The sequence below is a fragment of the Opisthorchis viverrini genome, assembly GCF_000715545.1.
Source record: "Opisthorchis viverrini unplaced genomic scaffold opera_v5_410, whole genome shotgun sequence".
NCBI classification, from domain to species: Eukaryota; Metazoa; Platyhelminthes; class Trematoda; order Opisthorchiida; family Opisthorchiidae; genus Opisthorchis; species Opisthorchis viverrini.
The window spans coordinates 54,777-75,512 of record NW_008752068.1 but is presented as its reverse complement, the minus strand read 5'-3'; the positions used below and the strand labels follow the sequence as shown (position 1 = coordinate 75,512).

The window sequence follows — 20,736 nt, the reverse complement described above, 5'->3', positions numbered from 1 at the left end:
ATGAAGAAAAAATGCTTACTTTCAAAAGACCTAGACAGTATTGAAGAATCAGTGGTAAGCACTGTAGCTCTCGGTGCTCACGTCCATCATGGACGTGATTGCTCGAAATGAAGAACAGAAAACAAATCAGCCAACTTTCTTAGACCCAACGCACCTAATAATACACAAAAACTTGTTTATTGTGAAATTCTGAAATGGTTGCGTTCACAGTGCCCTCATTTGAACATCCCTTCTATCCTGGAACAGTTTTGATGTTAGTGTGCGGGTAACTTACAGTTTAGATCTCGCTGTGTCACTGAAACTTATCTACGCTGAAAATACGAGAGGCACTGCACAGCTATTTCATCCCAATTGGGAACCATCAGTAATGCGACTCTCAGGGAACTCAGATTTTCGAACCCGCGACCTTCCGGTCACTGATCGAACATAGCCTTTTGGTCACAAGCAGCTGCACAGCAGTGTGACTGGCTCTCACTTGGACAACATATAGGCCTAATCACATTTCTGTTGAGGAAGAAGAAAACGAAGTTAGGAAACTTTAAAAAGTTCCTTTGATTATGGTGTATCATACTGCCGCAATTTTTTTCGCTTCTCGGTGTCAGGTTTTCGATGAGTTACCTTTGAGATCCTGTCGACAAACATAGATGAAGTGCAGATCAAGCTACTGGCAGCACTACGACTTTTTCACATTTAAGCGGTTATGCTGAACTTCAAAGTTTTTTTATACACTTTTGTCACCCCCTCATCACCGCCAGCTTCCCCGTCTCATCCAGATCTTCCGAAACATGCGTCCCTTACTCCATTACCAATGTGAGGGCACTGGATAACCCGAGGTTAAACAGCAGCCTTAGCAACGACAGCCGTAAAGTAAACTTGTATCCTGAACTAGGCCACTCCAGGTAAAAAAAAACGATTCCCATGGATTGCTTTGAACACCCGTAAAGTAAACTTGTATCCTGAACTAGGCCACTCCAGGTAAAAAAAAACGATTCCCATGGATTGACTTTGAACACGAGTCTGGTGCGAGGAAGGCGGGTGTTGCAGTGTTCCAACAGGTGTAGGACATTTTATCTGTGACTGAAATCGCCAGTTATAGTACACTTTGGATGACTTTGCAAAAGCTGCTTGGCCTCTGTTCTTTGCCGGAATCTCAGCTAGTCCAGCAAACCAATGGCATTCCAAGACGGGAAACCATACAAATTATTTAAGCTGATATAAGCCTATACGAATACCTGAAGTCGTCGGTTCAGTGAAAGACAGGTACAGGGCAAATGTACAGCTAGGACCCATCGAACCTCCACCATCGATCCAGAGGCTAGGTCGCATAACATACAAGTGACTGCGCGGGTGTCAGCGACTACACCAGGTATTGAATCTTTCACTAAACTTCTCAGTCTACACTAGACCTCGCTTGAGTTCAAAGTTCACAACCTGGAGTAATACAGGATCGACCATCAAGAACTGATGATGTTCATTCGAAGATCCGCTGACTTTTACGTTGGTCATAATGCTCAAACCCGGTGGAAAGACGGGAGTGAACGATTGTCTGGATGTTCATCTAGGCATTCAACATCAGGTGCCATGGCTGATGCAGCCATTCTAGGTGTACGTGTTTTAAAAGCCAAAATTACCCGGTGGTCGTTAAACAGTTCTTTCAAGTTTACTTGGTGCTTCACCATCCACCTTGCATGAGGTAATCTTGCAACCCCTTCAGATGAGAACCCTCCAGTTGTAAATGTACAGAGACCTCGGCCATATGTAAGACATTACCTTCTCCACAAAAAACGTGGACTAGCAATTTATCGGTTGTTCAAAACATGCTGGGTCGAAGGCGCTTAAGCACAACGTTAAAGAAATCCGAAGTATGGTAACAGAGGTATGCATTAGTTTATTCCTGTGTTTATCGAAATTGGGTACTCGTGAACTCGGTGGGGGCAGCCTACCTTCGAGGCAACTCCGGGTTTCACCTGAGGGTGAACGAGGGAGATACCCAGCTTGACATCCGTCACCCTTGGTTTCATCTTATGAATGACTAGACCAGACACGCGCCATATATTGCTCTATCGTTGGTAGCTATGACCATCACAATGAGTGTTATTGTAGTCCCATCAAGGCACTGATTTCATGCTCTGCTATTTCCTGGTTGACGTTACTGTAATAGATGCCACCGATGGGGCAATCTACAAAGCAGCCCAGGATGCATGTCAAAAAACGAGTAGGGTTTAGTTAGACTGCAAGGAAAGTACTACTCTACGCAAATGGCCCAATGAAAGGTCCTGATGATACTTTCTGTATGTATGCCCATGACGTGAAACTCCAGACATGGAGAAATGGCACAACCTCAACAAATTGTACTTCTGAACTGTTGCTTTGAAGCTCCCACCGAATAAATTCAAATATCAACACCTTATAAGGGCCGGTGCCTCAGCTCCGCAGTGCTCCCTAATTGAGTCTATCATTCATTCACCCTGTGCAAATAAATCCGTCAGAAAACTGTGGATTTTAGCCAGTCGACTTTACTCAGTGCTGGATGAGCTAACTGAGGAATGCACCAGCTGAAGCGTTTATTTATCTTGCAAAGAACTCAGATGCTCATGCCAACCTACCAGGCCCAACTGAACCTGTTCTCATTACAAAGAAGATTGACCGGTAAATTCATGGAAGAGTTAAAAATAAAGTACGGCTGTACTGACACTGAAAACTTAACTAAGGGGATTCTCAGTGGTTATGGACAATAGAATGAGAATGAGAGAAAGGAAACGAACAACACGGCTCATTCGTCTCTAGAGCTACCAGCAACCAGAACTGAAAGTAATAGTCTCAGTATCTAAGGTGGAGGTCAAACATGTCTTGGAATTCTACTGGAATACCGTTTCTTTGTGTCATTTGTGATGATGATGACTGATTTCTGGAAGATAGTTCTTCACTTCTGTCATACAAATAAGCAGTGATATTCCGGACCATTTCCCCGTTAAATTATTCTTTTCACAGGTATGTCCCTTTTCACTTTTCCCGTATTCCTCATTGGTCATGGTGTAACGGTGATACTACTGATGGGATGGGCATGCGAGCAGTGTGTTTTCTCGTAAATCCTCTTTGCGTCTCTTGAGAAGTAAGATCTATTATGGAGTTTGTGGAGTCCCTCTGTAGCATTCGCTTGGATTTGAGCAACAGTCAATGAATATCCAGAAAAGTTCAGGAAGACGCGTTCAAAGAGAGGATGGATATTCAGTTTTTGTAAACAAGATGCATATGAGAGTTTTGCTTCCCTGTCCAATAGTCTGTAACGGTTCAGTTGGCATTTTCTAATAAATAACTCTGCAACGATGGCCTTTTTCCTTTCATTTGGTACCGTGACAAGGATAAGGATGAAGATCTCATGGCCACAACCCTAAGATGGAGATGTTCGGAGGACTTCGAGGAGGTTGCTTGACTGGATATCGAACGGGGTAAGTTGGCAGCGCTGAAGACCCACCTCAGGAACCGGGAGAAGGCGGTCCTGGATGTGGCCGGAAAAGGCCCCCGGAAGATGGACCAGACCATCGCGAAGGAAGTCCTTGCAGCGGAGTTCGACACACCGGCCCACCGCTAGGAGGCTATGAGGCGGTTCAAGAGGGCCAGGATAACATTTGGATCTGGCCCGACCGTGTTCTTCGCCGGCCTGCAACAGTCATGGATCGCGCTACCCGACGGAGTGTCACGCCACCAGTTGCTGTCTCACCAGTTCATCGAAGGTGCCCAGCCTGCGCCTGGTGCCCAGTTGCGGTTGGCGACAGCGACTGGCCAGTGGCGTGTGGAGGAACTGGTACACCTCGCACGGGAATCGGCCGAGGCACTACTGGCCGTGTTGCAGCCGCAGGAAAACAGGGATGGTTCCACGTTGGACGAACTGCAGACCAAGGTGAACCAACTCGCGGAACAGCTTGCAGCCATGAAGACATAATCGCAGAGGTGCGCTCGTACGAGCCGGTACTACATGTGTGGCAGGCCTGGCCACTGGAAGAATCAGTGTACCCGTACTCGATCACTTATAAATAATAGAACTTTAGAGTACTCCTCTTTTCCTGGGTGGGTTGCGATTAGCGCATTGACACGAACTGCCATACAGGCTTTTATCGAGATAGACGGGAAGAAGGAGTAGTGCTTGATGGATACAGGAGCAGGGGTATCGCTGAGGAGGGGAGGGAACCAATCTGAATGTAGACTATGCGCATTAGCCGTGAGAGCAGTAGGCGGATATCGACTGAAGATTGGCGAACTGTCAATGCACTCGATACGCCTAGGCGACAAGTCCGTGCAGCACGCGTTCACGGGCAGCCCAAACATAGAACAGACAGATTCCGTGATTGACCTAAAGCTGGTGACAAGGTATGGCATTTTCTAATAAATAACTCCGCAGCGAAGGCTATCTTCCTTTCAATGGTAGGAATCCATCTTTCTGTGTTTTTTGCCAACGGAATAAGCCTTGAGCCAATCTACTGGAGATTGAGGTAACAAGTGTAAATCTGCGGATATCTGGGTGCTTTGCGTTGGAAATACTGCTCTCAGACATTGTTTGCAACCGCCTAGTACCACCCTGCAGTCACCTTGAACGACATTCAAGGGAGACTCTCTTGTTGTTGCAAACCTGAACACTTATTCGGCATCTGTGCTCTATGTCTTACATGCCAAACTGTGACTGTGATTGTTAATTTGCGCTAAACTCGCTCGCTGTACATTGCTGTTGTCTCTTACATAGATGCCAGTTGGATCATAGCTGATGCCAACAGAATAATTACTCTGGGACAGAAAGAACACATGTCAAACCAGAGTGCTGTGAATGTGAAATTCAAATATATCCCAAATCAGTTGAACAACTGTTACGTTGTTGACAGAAGCTTTACAGATAACCTGGATAGATGCGTTGCTGTGGTTCATGTCTACTGATGTGGTTGGGAAGGATTGACATCACTCGGAGTACCACTGTTAGAGAAGCTGCTTAGTAAAAACACAATGCATTCAAGATAGACGACAACTGAGTTATGCTCGATTCATTCTAGCACAACAAATCATAATACATTGTGAATTCTTTGATAGTGTGTCCGTATTGTGTGGAAGTCAAACTAATTAATTCGCTTCCTGTACAGCCGACTTGACTCTGCAAACTGTTGTAAAATTAAGAGTATTACCTCAAGCTATAGCGACAACTCAAAAGGCTGATTCAATTTTCTCTATTGTTACACCTAATAATCTTTTCCCAAATTTTCTTCCCCTTGTGGAAACTGCAGACTTTAATAAGATCATCTAGATCGCCCCGAGCGAAGTTTGACTAGCAAGCCTTTCACAGTCCCGTCTCTAGCCACTCTGTAATTTACCATGTCTAGCTAACTGAATGTTGATTCGTTTAACTGGTTTTTGTACACTTATTCATTCATGTGATGCCTATTGACGGAGAACAATGAGTTGACTGGTCAAAAGAGACAGTAGGGATCTAAAACTAATTGCACACCGACGTGATTTCAATGGCAATGCTCTCAACTGTGCGTCTGGTACATCTAGATTAATACACGCCCGAATTGTTATATTTAGCCTCTAATGTCCAAAACCCACATTCAGCTTTCTAACCCAATATTCCGCAACCGCGTATAGTGTTGCTTCACATTTTCCGGACCCAAGGATTAACCAAATTCGATTGCATCTATATTCTGATACATCGTGCACAAAAGTGACACCAATTGAGTACGTTCCAAAATTGCTAAAAGTTTGACTGGCTGTTTGGTATTCAACAGGTCTGAGGAGTGCTGACCAGCCTAAAAGTTTACAAAGTTCAGCCTCCTTAAAGTATGTCTTACGGACAATAAAATACAATCAAATCAGGATTTGCCTATAAATTTGGACGCACACTTAAGTGGAAATTTCATATTATGAATTACCTGGCTCTTCACAGTAACGAAAGGCCCTTCTCCAGAGGTTACTTCGAAACAGTTCAACTCATCATTTTCGGGTAACTATCCAAACAATAGTTTCTCGCAAAAGAGGTGTTAAACCGGAAACATAAGCAAATGATGGTTACTACTGAACTGCAAGCTGTGTACGGACCTCCTAATGGCAGCGGTAAATATATGCAGCCGGAATGAGCAAGCCTGACTCACTCTGTAACTTTTACAGGGGCACATCCTACTTGGTCATGTTGTCGAATCAACTGACAATTTCAATTTTAGATCAATTACTGAGCAGCTTCTAATTTTGCGACAAATAAAGCTGGATTGTTATTAGACCATTTAAAAGTGAAAAAATAGCCGGTTCGCGAATTTTACAGCACAGACTACACGAGTCATCAATACCCATAAACATGAAGTGAAGCAATTCGTTCTTTAGCTGCTTTCGTCAGACCATACACCGTCCTCGGTATACCGACGAATTTACACTCAACACCGTGTACAGTGTCTTTTGCATGATGGAGAAATCTAAGAAAATGCCACTCAAAGAATGATTAAATGTCGAATGACAAAACAAAGGTCTGCTTTCAGGAGAAAAAAGGCGATGACTGCAGTGCCCACATCGGTGAGTTTCACTCGTAAAAAATATACATTTTGGCCCCCCATATCACAGCAAATTTAGTGTCCACCATGAAAGAGCCACATTTCGAACAGATTAAATAAACAGAGAACACTTTTGTGAATAGACAGACCTCAGATTTCTTAGAAAATTAACTGCTTAAATTGAGGGCCATTTGGATGTCGTAAAACCCGGATCCGTAAATAAGGATCCTTCAGAAAGTGCCGTTTTCACCAGATCCTATATACAGTCTTTATTAGCAGTGGGCACTCTATTTGGCAAATACTTGGTGTGTCAGAAATTCCAATAGAAAAATTTCGATTAACCTCCCACTTGGGGTTTACCGAGCAGAAGTACTCATGCCTGATTTGCCTGAAGAATCGTCAAATGTTAGACAATCACTACTACAATGCAAAGTGTCAAAAGCAGGAGCAAGTCTCACAGTGTACTCATTAGAATTAAAAACAAAAGGTTGGCACTCATGTCATATTGGCAAGAGAATTTATTGAATAAAATACTTTGTGAACAGTTAGGATGGAGCATACCACACTAGAATGTCACAGCAGGTAAACAGGTACTATGACGGTAATGAAGACATCCAAATTCGCCTTTATTCATAACTATACAAAGTCATGGTAGCACGGAAAATGCATTTGTTTGTTGTTCCAGTTAATAATTATTCAGTAATGGAATGACCCATTCACGGCAAACACGGTTTCATGATAGGCACTTTATCTCATCTAGAGGCCAGTTAGCAATCTACAGAATAGACCAACACAAACGTCCTGTCTCTCCAGATGCTCGTGATATACGCATTACACGGGTTTCCCAAGAGCATCGAATGGAAATATCATATCTCAATACACTACCAACAATTTGTAAGTAGCTCAGCGGAAGAACGATTTCACAAGACGAGTGAGACTTCCATCCGAAAAATCATCACTTAAGAAGCCAGTCAACATGTGACCATACGAAACGGATCTCGCGATCGAAGGATGGTGGCGCCACATCTTGTCTAAGTGCAAGTTAAACCACCTCTAGTGGCCGAATGGCTAAGTGTTCAAACTGCGAGCCCAGTAGTCACGGGTTCGAAACTCTCTCAGACTCGTGAGAGGTGCATTGCTCATGATTCACAGCGAAAATGAAACAGCCGCACAGTGTTTCTCGGCTTCTGAGTATAGATCGACTTCGATTGTAGTACAAACAATTAAAAAGAGTGGAACATATGCACACTACTTTTCAGGTTTTTCTCCATAGGTTACCTGATAAAATCGCAACCTATCCTTCGAACTCTCTTCACTACCCCAAGTCTGTAGGTAGTCTACTGAGAAGAGGAGAAATCTGAGGATTTCCCATTTCAAGAATTGTAATAATGTGAATCGTATGGTTACATTACTTGGGTGCTATATCCTATTCAAATATAAAGTAATCACACTGCTGGTCAACCCCTAGTGGCCAAACGGTCAAGTATCTAGTTAATAAAGGACAGGTCACGGGTCCGAAGCTCATGGAGGTTTCTGAGAAGCGCATTGCTGGTAATCCGCAAAAATGCTGGGATATGGACCTGTCAGAGATAATTGATTTCGCTTCCGAAATGCAATTTTAAGACAAACCATTGAATGTACTCACCACCTACATACTTGGCAGATCGTTTCGTTCATAGCTAAGACTCACTGCACATTGTGAGACCTCTGAAGGTAGTGTCTGACCTTCTATCATTTGTCTCAGATAAAACCCGGCGTTACTAGTTTTGAGACCTTAGTGGGGTACCAAACCACACTAATTCTTGGTCGTTGGCTTGTTCGCTGAGCTGGGCAATTTGATTGCAAACGTTTCATCATCAGTCGAGGTGACATCATCAGTGCCTCACTGGGGAGCGTAGTTGTGTATAGCGGTGCAAGAAGACCAACAGCTCAACCGGAACACTCAAGGAGGACCGAATATTCGATTCACAAACAAACAAGGAACTCCTCGGAGTCAAATCAATAAGGGTCACAAGCCGGAACTCGGAAGGACAAAGGTCATTCCAACATCGACCAAACTACGACGGCGAAGAATGCCAAGCTCAAAGGCCACGTGGGCATCGGCGAATGAGGACACGGGATAGCAGAACAACCAATGGAACCGGCCGACCGAACATCTAATCGCGGTCAAAGGTCATCCCCGGCTATCAGCACGTATATTAACACACACGTAACACTACCCAACGCACAAACACTAACCCACCGCTACGCACAACTACGCTCCCCAATAACGCACTGATGATGTCACCTCGATTGGTGATGAAACGTTTGCAATCAAATTGTCCAGCTCAACAAACAAGACAACAAACATCTACGCTACCTGAGCTACCGACATTCTCCTCTACAGAAAACACTAATTCCTGTTGTACTTTTCACTATTTGAAGATTTGATGTAAGCTCCACTTAACAGAATACTCCATAGTGGAAAATGAAACTTGAGTGGAAGTACTGTGGATTCCTTTGAAGACATCCTTTGCTTTATCTAGAAATGGCACAGATTACTAGTTCCGTTTAACCCAAAATAAATTTGATCATCTGGAGCTGACTTAATCCCTTTTGTTGCGTGAACTTATCCTAGTAGGAACTAACCGCTAAGTGCGGATTTGATAACGTCACATTCACTGGCGTGGAATGAGTTATCTTTCTTGCTGAACTATGCGCAAAGAGTGAAGATCTAACTGGCAAACTGAACTTTAAGTGGTCATACGCACTGGACCTGAAAACTCCGCTGTTGTTGCTGTCAGAGACGATGATGATGATAATAATAATAATAATAATAATAATAATGATAATGATGATGATGATGGTGATGATAATGTTGATGATGATGGTGATGTTGATAATGATGATGAGGATTATGATGATGATGATGTTGATGATAACGATAATGTTGATGATGATGGTGAGATGATGATGATGATGATGATGATGATACTTAATGGAGTCCATCGATGTCAACAGCACATTTTTATGCTTCCCCATGGTGTACAGCACATAGGGTACTGCTTTCTGCTCAATAAGAGCCACATGGAACGAGTGGCAGAAATCTGGGACAGCCTATCATCTGTTTCACCCCATTAGACGAAGCCACCGGAATCTGACATAAACCCAACTCGAATAATCGCTTGGATGATCGGCTTGACATGGAAGTGACCACAAACAAGAGTATTCACTCTAACTGTGTGCGTTGAATCACAAGGTGAGAGATACGCATACGGGTGTATTTAGGGGCTGTTGATTTGATCGCTCCACCAGGGAACAGATCACCGTATAGATGTGCTAGATTGATTGCAATCGCGTGGTGACCGATTCCGCAGGTAGAAGAGAGGAGGTTGGATTGTATTCATGTTTATTTTTCATGGCCGATCCTCTCGGCCACTTGAATTTCATACAGTACTAGTCACAGGATACGTTTAATGGTTAGGTGAACTTCAAAGAGGACAGATACATGCGTCATGGGTTCAGAGAATTGACATCAATATAAGACAATGTCAAGAAACGGCCTATATCTCCATGTAGTTTCACCTCCGATTCTTATATATATGTCCGTGAATTTCATCTAACCGGTGCACGTGCATTCTGACTAGCATCGAATAAATTCCCAGGAGGACTAATAAAAGAAAGAATATCCTGCTTATTTAGTGCCTTCTCATAACTTTCAATGGTGCCTTTAATAGTCTGATATTAAGGTCTTTCAAAGAGAAGATGCAAATAAAGAAGCGCTTCATGAGATAGTGGTCAACTGAGTCAAAGCCTCTGATAACTGTGAGGAATGATGTGGATCAAAAGATCTCAGCATCAGCAAAGAGCTGTAGTTTGTAATCGGAAAAAATGCGTGGGACAGACTATCTTCTTCCACCTATGGTTGCACGCCGGTCGTAAAATGAAGAAAATACACAACACCAATTTGGCATTATAAACTGTGGAAAAACAGTATCATCAGATATTTGACGGCCGGTTAAAGGGAACTCTTGCTTCTTATGATGGAGCGTAGAGTGGTTCTGTAACATTAGCGACGTAGGTAGGTATTTGGTGGTACAATCAACGGTGCAGCTTCAGGAGATTATCACAGCACCAGTTTCCCGTCAAGAGTGCACCTAAGTGTTTGACGAGATTTCGGAATAACAGTTTTGAGGTGGCGTGCCATTGTACAGCTAGATCTATGATGTTTATTCTGGTTAACTGACATGTACGTGTGCATTTGCAACACATACGAACTACGACGATAGTTGCAAATTTATTTCTAATATAGGTCACGCGGATCTGGTTTGAATAAGTTGCCGCTTTGACAAGACAACCAAACGTACAAAAATGCAGGGAAACCAACAGTTAAGTTTATTTCCGGACAATGTAGGTTACTAACAGTACATTCGTTCAGCCTTGGAGAATACAAGACGGAAAAAGCCCGTCATCAATGGGTGACTTTTGGTTAACGGGGTACGACCATTACGAAAGAAGTAGTATCCAACGCTGCCAGGATTCAGCATGCGTCAGAGTAGATAATGATCTTCTAGGTGGATTTCTGGCTGTCAAGGCTCACAGTTCGAGGAAACGTGATTCGATGGGTGACAAACGATACAAGATTGATCCTAGGATCAGAGGAACGTTCTACAATTGCTTTCCTTTAACTATCCAAATTTCACAGGAAAAGTTAACAGTTACATCCCAAGCAACTGTTCAACCAGTGCTAACTTTTGAGGGAATCGCCCATCTAGCAGTTCCAAATACACAGAATATTGTTAAAAATACAAGGTGACAAAATTCTCCCGATCACGAACTGATTTACTCTAGGGACAACTAGTATATTGTTAAAAATACAAGGGGACAAAATTCTCCCGATCACGAACTGGTTTACTCTAGGGACAACTAGTAGTCACATATCACTGGCAAATCGGATTGATCAAAATGATACACACCCCAAGAGTGACCATTTTGACAGTCGCACGGACAACTCCGATTTGGAAGGGATGCCCTATGACTCCCTTATATGAAACAGAATTTGAAGACAGCATCTAGTTCGCTGAGTGTATCCACGGTAAGCTACCTTCGGCACGCACTATCCCTTGTCAAATCCAGAATTCCATTTCCTCGTGTTCTGCATCGTATTCAATAGTGATGAGATGCTCCCTTCAGCAAGTCGATACGTGATGTCGAAGCGCTTCCTCATAAAGGTAACACGAGTAAAAACTGTTGTTATGAGCATGTGCTTCTATTCTACTTGAGAAACTAGCCTATCATTAAAACGTCTAAGAATTGGAAAGTGTAACCTTGTTTACGTTTGCCGGCATACACGTCAGCTAAGTGATAATGCGGTGATTCCTAAGTGAACAATGTAGTAATGTGAATGTAAACAAGCGCACCAAGCAACTCGAACTGCGTTCAATTGTCACCAAAAACAAACATTACAATGACTGGACCTTAATCAGTACACTTTGCCACGACGACACATAATAACACTGTTACAATCCTGTGCCACACAAAATATTATTTTATTACTGTTTTCATTCTGTCCTCACTATGGTAACATGTCACGAAGGGGATGGTATTTATTTATGTGCTGCAACAAGAAAAAAAGGAACGTATGGATAGAATGTGCTGATAGGTATCCGGTAATCAAGACCTTTGGAATAAAGGCAATAATAAACAAACCAAAGGAGCAGATTTGAACTCTGGAACGAAGTAACCAATTGTTTCGAATTTGATGTAATTATTCCAAAAATAGGCCAAGGTAAGGTATTTTCCGGTCTGGGAACAAAATACTGAAAATGTCAACCAGACCCAATTCGTCCGACGCGATTCTAATGATGATGAATGTTCGCGTTTTCTCAAGGTTGAAAAGTAACTTTAGGTAAGCTTAGATGAAATCGAAAATTTTCCTCAGAAAATCCACCACACTCTGCGTATCTGTTAGGTAGAAGTGAAGTAGGCGAAAAACTTGAAAAAACAGAGCAAGTCAGGGAACTTCAAAGTTACTAACACATTTATGGAAGTAGAAATATTCGGTTCCTAACCTGTTGCATAACTCACATCCCACTTTATTTCAGCAATTAGATCAAGGGAAACAGAAAAACTTTGATTTTACCTAAAAATGTTCAAAACTTTAACCTTTGGAATTATGTCTACTTTAGGTGGCTGAATCAAGCAGAAATCATCGTGAGAACGAAGCCCGAAGTCGATTTCACTAAATCAGCTTCAAGACACTGGACTGCAAAGACTTGCAATCAACCGAACAAAATAACACATACCTGGGATAAAGTAGTCTGAATTATACCTAATGAACTTGCCCCAGTGGTCATCTGACAAACGTGGCAATTGTAATCTCCTCCAGGTTGTTCTGTGTTCTTAACATGCCAAGCTAGTTGCGACCATCCAAAGCACCCATCCTCCGACCTTTCCAAAATAGCCGTTGTCTCCTTACCTCAGATGATCCATAGACCAGTGTTTTGAGAAGGCAGTTTCTTGACCTATCCGACAGTGTTTCTCCACCCGCCATCTTAGTTGTGGGGAGCAAGTTGATGCACAGGGTACGAGAATTCAGGAAATCCTAAATAGGGACGCAATTACATGCAATGCAAACTAAAAGACAGATACTTTTGGACGGACCACAAATGCGCGAACTTCCGGTTACCGAACCAGTTCTCTGCCAAATGAATTAACGTTGATACCTTGCAACACACCCATTGGTGGATAACTGCCCACGGACTCCAAGTCCTCGATGGGGTTCAGTAGCCACTGGATGAAAGAAAGATTCGGAATGAACAATAACATAGGCGTTGAACAGCGGACGCTTTCCCCGTCATCCGCAAAATGACAGTGGCTCATAAGAGTGGTTCTCGTTCTATCCACCCAACTAGTCATTTCTGTTGGCTCCAGCGATGGACAAGTAGATGAGAGACGTGTCAAGATTTGTGAGCGGTAATGCCGAAAATGTAGGATTAAAGTGACTCCTAAATTCAAATATTTTGATGTTGACGGTAGCTCCCCACGCATTATGTTGCTTGTACGCATTATGTTGCGAACAAGACAATCACGTCAGATATTCTGTTAATTGGGTAAGACGGGTTATACGGTATCTGACATGCAATTATAGTCGCTACGTGCTATCTAATAGAGCAGAGTATTTAAACACCCAACCACTACTTGCGTTTTTCGGCCTTATTTTAAGTGTGCACATTCTGATGTAACGTGCAGCCTCATCGGTATTTTCAATACTACTCACCATTAACTGGCAAATCAGCCTCAATATGGGGTGTGAACGTCATTCAGCTTGGTTGTTGTCCCTCGCGGCATATATCAGTTCTAACCGTCTGTTGTGAAGCATAGCGTAATGTGTCTGTTTGCAACTATAAACCTGTGCAACCACACGCAACACCTATTCTTCCATTATGTGTTTGTTCCCTGTATCCAGCAGTATACACTTAGTGTAAACGACTCACGCAAGAAAGGGAGTGAGGACGTATGAAAAACCATTGAAAATTCGCACCATTCATGCGTTCAAAATTACCAAGTGCCGCAAGGCATGAAATTAATTTATTCTATTCATGCTTGATGTAGTTTTCGATGTCTGGATTTCATGGTCCCGCACGTTCCTCATCGATTGTTTATTAGAAACTGAGAAAAATTTCGCATTTTGTTAGGCTGCAGTGTAAACGTATTCATTCTACTTGCAAATCAGATGTTCCAATTTTTGCATAAGGCTTTTGCTGGTCAGTAAAACCGAGGACTGAGAGGATGTCTCATTCCCTTTTGGCCCTGTATGAGCAAACCCAGACCAACCTCGCTCCAAATGAAGGAGGATTATTGAGGATGATATTTTTCCACATTTACACCTTCCGCCACCCAGCAAAGAACAAATGTCTATCGAAAACTGCTTTGCTATAATAATTTTCAAGATGGATCGATTCTAACTGATTTAGCTGGAGAGGGTTTTATAACGATACAACCAATCCTGTCGCAAGTCATTTTAAAATTCTTTTGGTTGTCCTACCGTAGGTCCAGCGATACCTATGCGATGGAATATCTCAGTGAACTTCAGTGGTGTGATTCTGAAGCTCATGTTTCACGGGGTTTAGCATACTTTATCTATCAACCGTGTATTTTTTAGCTTTATCTTCGGATTGCCATCTCTTGTACTTCACTCTGTGTGATTTGGTAGGGTGTGATACAACTTTGTATGCACGGTCAATGTTTTGGGAGTAGTGAGGGCTCTCTTAATTTTCGTCATAACTCTTGTCTCGCGGTATACTCAGAAAGGCAATTGCTTCTTCAATTTTCCAGAGGCTTCTTTCGGTGTATCTTTGCCAGCCAATAGCTGATCACGTGATCCGGTTTAAAGGATGAAAGACTGAACTTTTCGAACTGCAAAATGAAAACCACCTCTTACATAATGAGCTCATAAGGTGGCCATCTTCTATCGGGAAGGTTGTGAACAGCAACTTTTGTTGAGGTTCAACTGTAAAAAATTGCTCGCCTTTGTCGGCACGTTTCAAACTCAGATCGTTACGAGGCCATTCACCATTGTATTTCCAATCCCTCTAAAAAAGTAGCACTAATAAGATAAATGTCAAAGTTTGACGGACCGAATGATTTTGCGGAATATTTTCGACCACATACACCCTCCATGTCCGCATCAAAAACCAGCACTTTACTACTCTACCTAGTGTGCTTCCATTACTATTGGAAATCAGCGTCTATAGTGGACCACCAGAAAGAAGTATGGTGACAGATGAGATGAGTCCGCTAATCCACATCCATCCATATCAAACAGTTTAGGAAATCTCTCTTATACAATACTTTTATTACAGGGATTGTCTATGGGATAGACAACTTTATTCCATTGTGTGCCCCTCATACAAAGGTTCTCAAATGGTCTTACACACACTTAGTAGTAAAAGGACCGATTGATATCAGAGAAATTTTTCGATGAATACGTTTTCAGAGCTACTTTCACCGTCGTGGAATTATGCTGAAGCAGACTGGTGAGTTACACCAGGCCCCCGACCACATTCTATCTCGGATCAGCGTAGTTAGCATGTGCTTGCATCAAGAATCACATGAAGTTCTCCGCAAACCGACTGTGGTTCAACAAGTGTAGGTGTCCAGCGAAGTTGCCTTTGTTAAAATGTGGTTGGAATTCCAACCAACCACCTAAGCTCCTTAGTTTTATTATACTGTCAGGTAGTTTTACTCATTTAAAATTAAATAAAACTCCAATTCCTTCAGGCATACCAACTATGCTGAACACAATACCAGAAAAAAAATATTATAGAACTCGCAATTGACTTCCCGATTAATATTCGCGGTTGAGGTAATGCGCACATCCGCCGTGGGCATAGATTTGTGAGATTTTTAACGGCACTAGACTATATCAAGAACGTAGTGTTCGGAAAGTTTTTTTCCTACTCCTCCTTATCTTTCTAGATCACCTTTAACCGAAATCCTTCATTGTTCTATCAGCTCATGAATGATTTTAGGGCCAATCAGAGTGTTAGTTTTTCAGTCCTACTATGTGATACACAGCAAATGAATCGTATGGAGTATAGCTGGGTTTATGTCTTAACAGGGACTCTTTGAATGGCAGTCAGTGAGAAGTCGGGGGTAGTTGGCTGTAAAAGACATTTTAGTGCCAGGTATGAGGGTCATAATAGCTGAAGGACTGTTAGATTTCAGGTGGGTCTGACACTTGCGGAGCATCTCGCTAGGTTAGAGCATGCTTCCATTCCACGTGAATTACAGAGTACTAGCGAGCAGTCAGGTAACCTGTTCACCAGTGGATTTCCTGCACGACCTTTTAAAAAAGGCACTGCATTTGCTTTCAAGTCTTCCGCATAGATTGGCTTCAGTTGCCGGATAAAATCTCCATTCAAATTGTCAAATCTCTTCACACTACCAGCAAATTAAGCTTCTCCTTGTGCGTGCCACTTTCTCCAACTAAATCTATTCATCAGGTTAGGTTGATAAAAATAAACGTAAGAATTTTACTTGATAGTCTATCGTTTACTAAGCTGCATCCATCAGATCGATACACTAATGCCAGTACAGTAGATTGCCTTATATTAACGAATCAGATTGATAAAATTTCAAGGGCCATATGTAAACGTAGCTAAGAACTGAAGCTACCGGTATTGTAAATCACGGCTTGTAATTGTATACGCAAACACATCCCAAGGATATATCTCATAAATAGTTGAGGACAATAAATATGATTTATTGCGTTTTTATTAAAATGTGACTGGTGTTATTTCATGGGAAAAATTAATCTTAGGCTGTCATGATAGAAAGCTAGTCTCACTTTCTGGTGAATGTAAATCTTTTCAGAATGAGCAATTCCCGAGAGAGCTTAACATCCAGGAAAAATAGTGACAAGGTTCTAATAAATACGGAAGACGTCGTTTGACAACTCTTCACTTGTTATGTTTCAGTTGGTGGATAAACAAAAAGACAAAGAATAAGGCGGTAAAATAATAGCGCACTTTATACTAGCAGCACACATTTTGTTTGTCATGTTTTGTTTAAAAAACTGTAGTTTGAAGGTCTCTGCTAGGAGGACAGATTCAGAGAACTGGACTTGTTCTCTTTCTATGGGAGAAGGCGCAGTAGGGCTCTTACTGAAGTAATGAAATCACGAAGTGGGTTTAGTGAAATCGGAAGCCTGACGCTTTTTAATTTAAGGGGACTCTTAAAGTTTGGGGACAATGCGCTGAGACTGCGTCTGAAAGAGATGGCTAGAGAAATTAAAAGCACGGACTGGCGAAAATGTTAGCATAAGTTACTCTGTTGAAAGAATTTGAGTGCTTCTCGAACTCTCTGTGAAGTAGCCTTCTTCAGAGTCAGTCCTGGTGGTCATGGCTGATTCCTTAGGGATAGCTTCTTAATCCAATGCACACTTTCTTCAATAGCGCTTGCCCCACGTCGTTTCCATTCCAACATGCTTTCTCACAGATCTAGTTTCTTTTCGTTTTCACATTTATTGTAATAATATTTGTGAACTTTCATCGATATATCGTTTTGCCGATGGAACAAGCCTTGCGCTGGAAAGCTGAGGGTCCATTCAGCAGTGATCAAACTGTATTAGTTGTATCGTGCATTAAAGAATGGTTAACCCAATACACTGAATGTTTCGTACAACCCTGTGACTGTGATAAACAATGCTGTTGGAAAGGGCTGATTTTTCTACCACCGTATAACAACGGGATGGCTGTTGTTCTGTGTAGTTGATTCCAAATAGTGAGTATAATTCTTTGTAATACTTGATTCTAATAAGCAATTTGCGCTGACGGTCTACTAATCTAGAACTTGTTCAAAATCAGTAGGCGGAAACCCATCCTACTGGATGATCTGAAGGCAGCGTGAAAAATCAACACCGATAACCTGCTAAGTATAATGCAGATGTATGTTCTTTGTTTTAAATCCCCTAAGCCCAAGTGTAAGTAATTGAGCATCCTACTGAGTCGAAAAATACCTACAGTTAATGCAATGCGAGCTACAAACGGTATGGTCATGTTCTGTAAAAATTAGCCAATCAACTGAAGCGAGCTACAAACGGTATGGTCATGTTCTGTAAAAATTAGCCAAATCAACTGAATCACGGAACACCAATATTTTAAAGATGCAGAGAATCACCATCGAACAGAGAAGCTCAATGTAAGAAATTTGCTGACCTTCAGGAAATAATTAGCGAAAAGAAAGCATAGGACGTTGAAAAAACTTAAACCGCAAGGTCTGCAAAGAAGTTTCGGATACAAAAAAACACGTAAAGAGTGGTAGGTCTTTGAAACAGTTACTCAGAGCGACTGATCGAATGGAACATTGGGTGCTTGATAAGTATCGTAGATTTTGATTTGCACTCAAAAATTGGAAACACTTCACAGCTGTTCCTTCGTGGAAAAGCACAAGCAGGAAGAACCTGATAGGAGATAAATGCATCACTAAAGTGCTGGACGCTGATCTCAAGTATGGGTCACTTAATTCGGGACGAATATTGCGCCACCAATCTATCGGTGGAACAGATCCAAAGTGACTTGATGTCCTCCGCGTATCTCGACGGGATTGTTTGACTGATTAGGCTACTTATATACCAACAGTAGAGAGGTGTTACAAAAGTTAACGTGAGGTCTAAAGGAGCCCTGCGTAGCAAGTGGTCTGTTCTCCAAGGTGAAGATTCCATCAAATCAGATGCGTCTTATTCTGAGAAGCTTAGCTTGAAGAATCAACAGGTACCAGATCGCATCTAGTGGACTATGAGCTACACCCCATCCAACTGAAAGTTAATTAAAATGCTGATCTGTCACCCGCAGCCAGGTGATTAGCGGGAATAGCGTCTTCCCGGAACTATTAGGAACCCGTGAACTTTGTGGACTGGCGCCAGGTCCCTTCCGCGCTCTCTCCCTCTCTCTATTCCCCTTTCAAAATAGGGCTTTTATTGAAGCTCATACATCAAACTATCACAAGTGAAGCTGCATCCGCACAGTTTTTCAGATGAACTGAGACGCGCTGCAGCACAAAGGAGTTCATGAACAGAAAAAAGGGAGACAACTGTAAGTAGTTTTTTAACGAGTTATTACCCAAAAACTTTTTGTAGCTACTTTAATCGGTGCTAATAATGAGAATTTACCACTGTTCGAAAGAATACGGTCAAACTCTTAGCCTTTTCCGTAGTTGTGCAAATGTATTACGAAAGTGTTTGCAGATGTAGTTGAATCAAACCGTAAAATTACCGATTGACTCACACGTAAGCGGGAACAAGTAAGCATGCAAATGACTCGTTAGATATGAAGATCGGCAGCAACCTAATGTCGAGCGGAAACTATCGTTTTTTGGCAACACCGGTCCTGCGTGTAAATGCCCCGAGATTTGTGTTATAACTAGTTACGTGTGTTACCTTACTTCGATACAAGTGAAAAATTGCAGTATGTGGTCAGTTTTGGAAAAAGGTATCCACAGAAAAAGCACTGGAGACAATCCTGTTAGCACGAAAAACCTTCTGTTGAAGTTCTACTTTACGAGAGCAACCGAACTAAGAGCTTGTACTGACCTCGCAAATGGCGGATCTGTTCCTCGAGGAAGAAGAGCACCACAGGAAAGCTTTGTGCTATTAGATCAAATTTATTCGCCAGTTACCCCTTAGAACAGTTCATGTTACTCTATTTTGGGAGAGCAGGGTTCGGTTAGTGGGATGATTCTCCCTTAGCTCAAATATACAACAGCATTACAAAGCTACAAACTCGATTGGAGATAATAAAGTCAGTTAAATGGACAGAACGAGGAATAACTCAACACTTAAAAATCCCTCTTTCTCGTTCAGGTCAAATGAACATCTGTGACGAATTATCTTTTTTAAATAGAAAAACACTAGTTCATAATAACCTAAATAAGAGAAGTCGTAGATCGGTGTACATATTGCCAGGTTTTAGTAGTATACCTCGATTACGGGAACGCGTGTATCCCAGGTGATAAGCCCAAACGAAGAGGTTTCATTGCACACTCGCGTAAACGTATTGAAGTAGCTGGATTCAAAATACTCCACGAGTCCGTTGCAGAAAGTATGCTATATACAGGTGGAGACACCTCCCCGGAAGACCAGTTTGAAATCTCTAAGCGTTTTCTCAAAAAAGGAGCAATGAGTGGTTCTCAGAGGGCTCTACTACATAATTCCGGCTAGCTCCGCGTTGACAAAATGAGTTGTACACTACTAAACTGGCCATTGGGTCGCGGTAAAATGAAACTGAGATGAATCTTCTGTTCACGACATTCCACAGTCGAATGTGCACAAAAACGGAGCATTTACCTAAACTTCCTTTCGGTGCCATTCTTCTCCAAGGTGTTACAGAAGCAATCCGAAAAGTATACTACATGAAACGACAAATACGGAGCTACATGTTATTGTGTGGGTGCATGAGTCGCAGACTCAGAAATGATAATAGGGTAGGAGGTAAGAAAGGTGAACATGGTGTACGGGACTGCATGGAAATCTTTCGTTGATCTATAAATACAATCATCTTAGCATGTTAAGAAATACTCGGCCTTTTCAACTAGTTTGGGGTCTATAGGTGACGGATGGTGGGTCCCGAAATAAAACAGCAACTAAAAGAATAATTTAACGCCTCCATACATTTGAGTACTGTTTATCTTGGGTTAGCGATTCGGACGGAAACAATATTTGTTTGCTGATATGCAT

The 20,736-nt window shown here is 42.1% G+C and overlaps 1 protein-coding gene across 1 annotated transcript in view; it reads left to right on the top strand.

Moving 5' to 3' along the window:
* Positions 1-4,264: 4,264 nt before the first annotated feature.
* The window catches only part of T265_10818 (hypothetical protein), a gene marked incomplete at both ends in the record, with an annotated part of 18,557 nt that continues 2,085 nt past the window's right edge, over positions 4,265-20,736 (top strand). The window contains 2 exons of the mRNA XM_009177297.1: positions 4,265-4,368; positions 9,305-9,462. Coding sequence (XP_009175561.1) covers positions 4,265-4,368; positions 9,305-9,462 — 262 coding nt within the window. The remainder of the gene's footprint in view (positions 4,369-9,304; positions 9,463-20,736) is intronic.